The following is a 9,169-nucleotide window of genomic DNA, read 5'->3' as shown; positions in this document are numbered from 1 at the left end:
CTTGCAAGGGGCCCCGCAGGGCTGGGCTGCTCCTGTCCCACCCGCAGTGCGGAGAGCCTCTGCGCGCGCCCACGGGCAGCGCCCCGGCGCCATTTCACCCTCTTCCCCACGCCTGTCAAAGAAGAGCTCTCCTGAAGTTCTTACAAATTCAAGGGGGGAAAGGAAGCCTTTATTACTGTATTTCTTGTTCAGTGGTTACACAGTGAGAGGAAGTTAGAATTTTCCATGCTCTTGCGTTACGAAAAGTTAGCAACGTGCCTCTCCATGTTTCCCCCTCCCGTTTCCCTCCTTCCGAGCATCCCGTGCGATCATTTTTGCATGCAGGAGTGCTGCCAGGAGGTACGGGCCGAGCTGTAGTGGGCACGGAACCTTACATCTGTCAGCTACACATACTACCAGACAGTAAGAGCTCAAGCTGGTGGAGAGGGATATGTCCAGGGTGCAAAAGAGGGCCTTTCACTCTGGCAGCAGATGACTTTCTAATATGTAAGACAGTATTCTGCATTGCTATATAGAGATGTACAGCTCAATTCTGCCTTCATTTTTGTTGCATGGGAAAAGATGGAGAAATATCTGCTCATCAGAGAAACAAAAGTTTTCTGTTACAAAAGGTTTTTTTAAATTTTGCATTAAGTGGAGGTGCACAAAGACAGTGAGATCAGACAAAAACGGGATTTTACATACACAGTCAGTGTCCCAATGACTTTGTGACAAACAGTAAAATACCCATCTGAGCAATTAGACGGTGTAATACCAATGTTTAAAAACACACTGTAGTGCTGGAGATACTTATGAAGGGAGAGGACAAAACATGATCTAGCTGGAGAGAGGGTAGAGACAGATCTTCCTCCTTTCTAGACAAAAGGAGTCAGGATCCTTCAACTAGGGAAAATTTGCTTTAATTTTCTTATTAAAAGATACCAGCTAGTCCTCCCCTGTGCAGCGCTCCAGGGGAGCAGAATAAAGTTACACAAAAAGGCGGCTACACGTGTGCCAACGAGGCCAGCCCTAACAGGAAAGGGCTCAGGCACATTGACAATTCCCTGAAAGAGATCACAGTCCGTCACGTGGGGAATGTGCCAAGTGACAGTGAATCCCAGAAAAGGAGCCTCCACTTCCAGATCGACACGGAAGTGAACATCAGTCGCCATCAGGCCACACAATGCTATCCAGCTTGGCTTTGGCCTTGACGATGAACTCCTCGGAGGCATCAACAAGCGGAAGCCGCGGAGGTCCCATGGGAATGCCAGAAACAAAAGTCATTACAGCTTTAGTCTGTGCAACACCAAAACCTGGGTGGACAAAAGCAAAATCAGATCGTTTACAGCTCATTTTGCTTAAAGCAGTCTCTATACAGGCGTCCATAAAAGCAGCAGCCTAGAGTTCCTGTGTAATCCGGCATAAACCGGGCTTGAAGCACTTCTCAGAAGTGAGAACAGTGTAACAAAGAAGAGATGTTCATAATTGCAGACAGGAAAGACATTACAGTAAAAATTATGCCTACTTATTACATTTATTTACATATTATACCATCGTTTCCCTCTTAAAGATACCAAGCAGAGTATTTTCTTAGACATGTGCTTTACAAACGACTACATCAGTTTTACAGATAACTGGGCTGTGTGTGTGTTCCTTTCTCCTTGCCAAAAATGTATTGCCACGCAACCCTGACAATAGAAAAGATGTTGCGAGTCCTCTATAGGTAAACCAAGCAAAAATAGGGCTACTTTAAATTTACCTTCACTGGTAGGCTGAGCTATCCCAGCCAATTCGTCATCCCAGCAACCCGATCTTTGCAGCCTCATAGCTATCCTCTGATGCACTCACATAAAATAAAGCCCTGGGAGTAGTAACATCCCGCCGACATGTGACAATGACATTGGGTACCAGCTTAAACCACCATGGGAAACTTCAGGAGGCCTTTCTGTCCACAGCTCAAGTATCCTTATGTACCTCTGGAAATTCAGTGTTTCCCTCTTTACTTATAAGGCTAAGTAATTATGCATTTTCTCTGACTTTTAACCCAAGAAATAAAACTAAGCACTACAGCTCAGCTAGATTCATTGGGGCTTGCGTATGTATAACAAAACCACAGTGAACAGTTCTCTTCATTAAGTGAAAACCATGAAATGTCTGATTCAGTCTCCCTACACTACTCTGATTTGGTTGGTTTTAATTGCTTTTTATATTAAAACTTGGTTTTGTTTCTAAAAATCCATTTTAAAATGCTTTGGCCTTGTACAGCCTTGAACAGAGTTACTCTGAAATTATAGCAAGGCAGGAGAGACAAGTATCGGAGCTGTTTTTCTACTGGAGCACCACCATTTCAGAAAAATAACTCTCTAGAAACAAAGCTAGAAATGAGCTTTTGGAGACAGAACAAAAAAAAAAACAAAACACCACCCAACCCACAGAAAGACTCAGGATAAGAAAAAGGGTAAATCACAGAGTCACAGCTTTAAAGCAGTGAGATTTCACAGGAGAAGGAAGGAAGTGAGAAAGGAATCTGTCAGGGATGCTTGGTCAGCTCCCTTTGTTGAGCTCCCAGCTGCTACTAACTCGGGAAACAGCACACACAATGTTTTCTCACTGCAAAATCTTTCAGGAAGGAAGTTCTGAGGGTACAGCAACATGAGAGTTTCTGGAGCACCAAGTCTGCATTTTTAGATTATAGTAAGGGAAACAGGCAGTGTAGGACTTACCTAGTTTGATGACAAAGTTGAGAAATTCCCCAGTGAGAAACTAGAAAAGACAAACAGTAGTTTATTAACTCCTTCAAATTTTAAGATGTAAAAGCCTCTAGAGCTATTACGATATTTACATTTTATACAATTGTTGCAGAGCTTTGAGAAAAGCCCTTGGCTACCTGGCCACTCTATGAGAAATACTAATTGAATTCCATTGGAATAGGGGAGGGAGGGATGGATATAAGAAAACCTAACTCCCTCTCAGACTATCACTCATGTTCAAGCTGTCCCTCACTGCAAGCAGTCTGAAAACACTGGTAAGTCTCATATCGGCTCTAAAGGTTTACAAATCTGAACATCCACTGTCTAGTGGAGAGATTTCCCAGAGCAGATCATCTTTCAGACGTCTTTTAGACTTTCATCCTGCAGTCACTTCTATTTTAAGGCAAAAGAAGGATACCTCAAATGTCCCATAAAAACATTGGGTATAGACTGTATACTGATTGCTCAGAACTCCTCACAAATCTTTAAGCTGCCCAAGACCAAGAGGGGTCAAGGCAGAGCTGCTTTGGGACAGCTTTCTGCCCTACATCATGTAAGGTTATCACCAGAATATTCCCAGCCACGGGGCTTGGCCATTGTGGGTTTGTTCAAGGAAAAAGGTCAGGCCATTGCTCGCTCTGCATAGATGAGATTAGAGAGTTGAAGGATAAGTAAGGCAGATCTTCATTAAAAGTTAGTAAGGACTGGTCAAAAAGGTGAGGAGAGATGAATAACAAGCAGGGGTGTTGGAACTGAAAGAAGTTGGCTTTAATAAAGCTACCTCAGGGTATGAATGACAAAACCACATGGAAAACAGCCCCAGTAAAGCTAGAGGAGAAAGAAGGCTGCTCCTAGTTGGGACAGTAAAGACACTGTACCTGATACTTCCGTGCTACTACCTCAGGGTATGAATGACAAAACCACATGGAAAACAGCCCCAGTAAAGCTAGAGGAGAAAGAAGGCTGCTCCTAGTGGGGACAGTACCTGATACCTCCGTGCTAACGCAAGGTCTGGCTTTGCAAAGGCTTGCAACATCAGATTGGTTTTTCGGCCCAAATAGTTATATGTACTGCCAAAAAAAAAAAAAAAAAAAAAAAAAATTTCAGACCAAAAATAGAATCAGTAAATGCAAAGGGGGAGCTTGGAACCACTGAAACAAAAGACATAGCTACAGGCTTTCTCTGTTGACATTATAAGAATGCCATTATTATGATAGAGATTCATGCAATCTATGTGTGGTTTATACTGTCAAGCATCTGAAGTATGCCAAGCCCTACGGAAGAGTTTAGAGAGCAGATTTCTCTTCCCAGTTCTTTCCAAATGGAACTGCTTTTCAAAATTGAAAATAAAAAGAAACAGTTAGACAATACAGAAAGTCAATCACTTAATTTTCCAGCTGCTTGTTCTTTTAATGGATCATCTACTCAAGAACACAGATATCGCACAGTAATTCATCTAAGCAGCCTGGTATGAGGGGCAGAAGACAAATCAGAAATAAAACTCAGCAGGGCCCTTTTCCTCACAGGCTTCTCATGTGAACTAAGGTAAACGATTTTAAAGCCTTTGGGTTTTGGTTCCTTACCCATGTAACGAAGATAAAAAGGATTCCCTACTTCAAAAAGTTGCCGTGAGGATAAAGAAATATGTTCAAACCTTTGGATCAGCTTACAGACCGCAGCAATAATCACCCAAACTAACATACTCCAAAATCCCACGTTATACGACTGTCCCATCACTAGCACTGGAGCTGGCTTGTCTGACTGCTTGTTACTGTACAGCCTTACCTGGCAAAATCCGGAATCACTGTGACAGAAGACAGTTAGAGAAATACTGTGTAGATAGTGGAAGATAAAACAATAAGGTGCGTGTGTCAAGGGGAAGGAGTCCAAGCCATACTGACCTTCCAACTGCTCCGTCTGCCCCTATTGCCAGTGCACTCAACAGTTGCTAGTTTGGGGTGGGGGGAGAAAAAAAAAACATTTTTACTTCATGTAACAAAATAAAGAAAAAAAAGGGGTGGTGGGAGAGAGCAGCAAAACTACCTGGCACTGAATGTCCAGACTTACTTTTTTCCCCAAGCCTGAAGTAAGAGAACGCCATAGAAGAAATAATTTTTAAGAGGAGCCTCTTACCTCATCCACCCCATAAAGAAATGCAAACTGTTCTCTCTCATTCTTGTTTATACACTGTGCAAGGTCCAAGAGGTCTGTGTCGCTGAACTTCACGCCCTGGAAGGTGGGGATCCGCTCTTTTATTCCATCCAGCAACCCTTCAACACGAACTGTGCAGAACAGCAATCTCATATGAAGAAACACACCCCTGTTCTGGGAGATTTCCGTGTCTTGTCCCCAAGATGGAGACTTACTATTTTACAAGTTGTTCACTTTTGGCCTAAGCCTAGTAAACTATATAGCTCTAAAACAACCAGTGTGATTATTTCCCAGAGTTATACAAAAGACATCTTTCTGCCCTCTTTGAAGCACTCCTTTTACCAGATCAGAAGGGAAAAACCCTGGATAAGTGAAAGCTTAGGAATGAACTGGCAACAACATATTTAAGAATAAATACAAATTCATACATCCAGAAACACCACATAACCTGCTGTCTACAGCAAGTAACCGAAGATCTGTATGCTATTGCTCATTCCTCTGCTAAATAGTAAAACTTGAGAAGCACTGTGGTTTCACACGTAATTTACTAGCAAACATGACTATGCAGTCAGTGTACACCAAGAGAGATGGTGGTAACTATCTTGCGAAGAATCGGGATTCAACTATGGTTATTCAAAGCAATACCTATCCTGGTCCACACTAGTTGCAAAGCCACGGTCAGCATCACCTCCTCTGTCCCAGTTGTTCAGTGCTCCTGAGCCGTGACTTTTTTCTAATGAAGAGGAATTAAATTTATTTTCCAGTCTTGGATTCACCTCCCATTTTCTGAAAGGATCCTTTTCACTACAGCTTGCATGTGCCGGGAGCAGAGGCCACATACCTGCTTTGGGCTGGCAGGCTAAATCACACCAGCCGCTGGGATTACTCAGGTTGCTATGAGCCTATGGGCTCGGGAAGAGCTGACTAAGCAGTACTTACTCTTCACACCCGTCAGAGGAGGAATGTGATAGTAATAAAATGGAACCGCAGGGGCTTCAGACGCAACCTTCTGTAAGAAAGCAATCAGCTCATCTGGAAGAAAACAAGCAAGTACCCCCATAAGAGGGGGAAACTATCCGTAGTGAAAGACAGTTCAGATTCACAGCAGCCAGGGCACGTGGAGAGGCGATCTACAGCTTGCATACCATACACAGCGAGTCATATAAAATCCTTAAGTGTAACAAAACTCAGTGGAAGACCTCAGGGAAGGCAAAGACGATATTTATTTTAAACCAAACCAATTTCAGTAACTCGCGCTCATTCTCTGACAGACAAAACTCATGGATGCTCTCGCATGCAAACTGCAAGACCTGTGTGCCAAAGTGGTCTCACCAGGATCACTTGTGTGCTACACAGAGGACAAGGGATCAAGTTCACATTCACCTCCCTGAGGTACTGCTTGATGGTGACGATGAACAGGTTTTTGGACAACTTTTTTGTACTGTTTTAGGAATCAAAGAGGTATTGTGGTTGACATTCTTCCTGAGAATCTTGTTCACTGCATCCTTCATAAATCTTAGGCAATCTTCCCATTAGCACAGCAGGAAGAGCAGTGGGCTGAAACCTCACTGCCATCCTGCTACTATCAGCGAAGGTCTTCTGCTGATCTTTGTGCTGTGCCTCTGTGCTGACCAGTTTGATTGCCACTGACTGTGTCCTTGGCTGTCAATACCAGCCATTCTGGCAATCCTCTCCGGTTTCTTCTGGTGCTTTCATATGAACATTTCCATTCGTAATTCATTCAGACGCATTTTAACATTTCCGTTACAAAACCTCCACTTCATGCGGTTCTTTTATGTTATGCTCATGATATTAAAAGCAAACCACTTTGTAATTTGTAAGTTCTGAGGTAACCGTAGGTTCACAGAACCAAACCTGATCACCTCAGTAACAAGAGGCATGCCTGTGTATCAGCAGTTTATCAACCTGGTCAGTGTCTAGCAAGGGTCAGCATGGAACCAGCTGCTTCCTAGTGTGGCCCAGATCAAGCATGAACTCCATACTATCTATTCAGAAGACAGACTAGTTAACTACTCTTTCCATGAGCAACTCTTCTTTTCACGAGCTAACAAAATACATCCCAAAAGACATCCTTCCCACTTCTTACTGGGACAATTCTGGTAGCTCCCATCTTTAAAAAATGCTTCTAGGTTTTGCTTTTGCATGGCACCAGACATGACAGGTGTGCAAACATTATCACCAGAATATTTTCCAAAGAAAGAAGATGGCATTAATCCTTTATCTATGATAAAGGTTTGGAAGGCAATATAAAAGGCCTCAGCACGTCTGGCAATCACATCTACTCACCTTTGTTTGTGGGTTTGAAGAAGAAGGGGGCTATTACAGCAATACCACTAGCACCTATGGCTGCTGCGTGTCTTGCCTATAAAAGAGAGAATGGAAGGTACCTTAAGGTACATCTGCTTTATATTTATTTACACATATAGTGAAAAGGAATCATATCATATACACACCAGCTCTTGGGACTCTGGCAGACTTAGTGCTCCCACATGAATGATCACATGATCCAATCTGCACAAGAACAAGTTCAGAAGGTTTGGGGAGGTTTCAGTGATGGTGAAAAATACCAGTCTGCCAAAATGACTCACTTCAGACCAAGGAGCCACAGAACAAGGACTTCACTGAGCTAGATTAAACCTAAAAGGGATTTGTGCCTGCGTTGACCTGATGAGCAGACACACAGGGAAAATGCCGACAGTGGCAAGCAGCTGGTTGTGGAAAAAAGAAAACATATTTGTAAATATGAATCATGTGTGACTCCTTGCTGTCCTGTTTGCAAGGCTCTCAGGAGGGACAAATCTTAGCATTTTATTAGAAAGTGAAAATGAAGACATTAAGGACTTAAGGGGAAGCTGGAAAAAGGAAAGAATATCAAAGCATATCTTTGCATTCTAAGCTCTGCAGAGCTACCGGAAGAGTTCAACCTCACAACAGCACCTTTGACTGCTTGTCTGCTCCTGCCAAGGGAATCTCCCAGTTTCCAGTCCGTCAGTCCCATTTCTGTGTCTCTCCTTTATATCCATACAGACTGTGAGCCTTCACACCAGTTTATTTCTGCTCACTATCCTTCTCACCCAAAATACCTCCTCCTCTCCACATTCTCTGACATAGCAACTAAGGAGAAGGCAGCACTGATACAAGACTATGACAGGTATGAGAGATAGAGAGTGGACCTGCAATTAGATACACAGCTGGAGATCTGAATTCCTTCTTCTGCCACCAACTTTGCACCTTTAGGGAAGCACTTAAGCCCTTTACACCTCATCTTCCCCCATAACAAATAATTTAATTAATATATTAAAAGGTTCAGAAATGTTCACAGGGCATAAATAGGCATACTGCTCTTTACTTTTATTTCTTCTCAGGAATAAGCAAAAGGCACGGCCCTTTTTTTCCCCCAGAGCCCTTTTTTGTCCCCCTACCTCTCAATGTATCAAAGAAAAGGACTCTTACAAGCTCTCTTAGAAGCGGGAAGGGATACCAGCTAACCACCAGTGACAAAAATACAGACTTAAGATAAAGGAGCTGGGGAACAAAGCCCAACAACAAAATACTCCAAAAAAACCCAAACCATCAGCAGATATGGCTTTGCAATCAGGCCTGCCTATATCATAACACAAGATCTGGAATCCCCTGTTCCCTCTCAGCTACTCACTTGTCTTTTCCTTGGCACACCCATTCTTCCGCCAACTGCTTCCTCTCCTGGATGTTAAGGGACAGTCCTTCTCCTGTTGTGCCATTCACTGTTTCAACACAACACACTTGCTCAGGCCTGGCCTACATGCATTGGTTTTACTGAAGACAAGAACTGACGCTTTTGATGAAATGTTTTCCCCCCAACTCATTTTAAGATAGCAATGGTCCGCACCAGGATCTGCATGGGCATTGCAGTGTTATCATCACTAAATGCTTGTGTCAGAAACCTGGGTGTTTCAGGATCAGCAGCGGTGGGAGGGAAAAGGCAGAATCAGCTGCTGAAACTAGGAAACTGCCCCCCAGCACCTCCTCCCCAGCAGACCCTACCTCCTTCTCCCAGCAGTGAGTCAGGCTATGACAAGTGCACAAAGGGACGCCCAGCCAGCCAGGCAGAGCGATTGCCTATCCTCCACCCCAAGGAAACAGCCTGACCTGAAATTTGGTGTCTCTGTCGTGAGTGGAACCACGTGTCCTACCTAGGCTAAAGTACCCCTGGAAAACAATGAGATGTCAGTATGTTCAGTCACAAACAACAGATTAAACTGGGATAGCTGAAGTCACTGCCACGCTCC

General features: G+C 43.5%; 1 protein-coding gene across 1 annotated transcript in view; it reads right to left on the bottom strand.

Annotated features, from left to right (window-relative positions):
• Positions 1-1,053: 1,053 nt before the first annotated feature.
• The window catches only part of NPL (N-acetylneuraminate pyruvate lyase (dihydrodipicolinate synthase)), a 10,494-nt gene continuing 2,378 nt past the window's right edge, over positions 1,054-9,169 (bottom strand). Inside the window, 9 exon segments of the mRNA XM_009580999.1 lie at positions 1,054-1,292; positions 2,703-2,742; positions 3,715-3,799; positions 4,631-4,677; positions 4,863-5,011; positions 5,820-5,912; positions 7,188-7,263; positions 7,355-7,412; positions 8,557-8,644. Of these exon segments, the coding sequence (XP_009579294.1) occupies positions 1,054-1,292; positions 2,703-2,742; positions 3,715-3,799; positions 4,631-4,677; positions 4,863-5,011; positions 5,820-5,912; positions 7,188-7,263; positions 7,355-7,412; positions 8,557-8,644 (875 nt within the window).

This window comes from Fulmarus glacialis, unplaced genomic scaffold, assembly GCF_000690835.1.
Source record: "Fulmarus glacialis isolate BGI_N327 unplaced genomic scaffold, ASM69083v1 scaffold6857, whole genome shotgun sequence".
In the NCBI taxonomy this organism is placed as follows: domain Eukaryota; kingdom Metazoa; phylum Chordata; class Aves; order Procellariiformes; family Procellariidae; genus Fulmarus; species Fulmarus glacialis.
The sequence above is the reverse complement of the archived record's forward strand: the minus strand, read 5'-3'. Positions and strand labels throughout refer to the sequence as shown.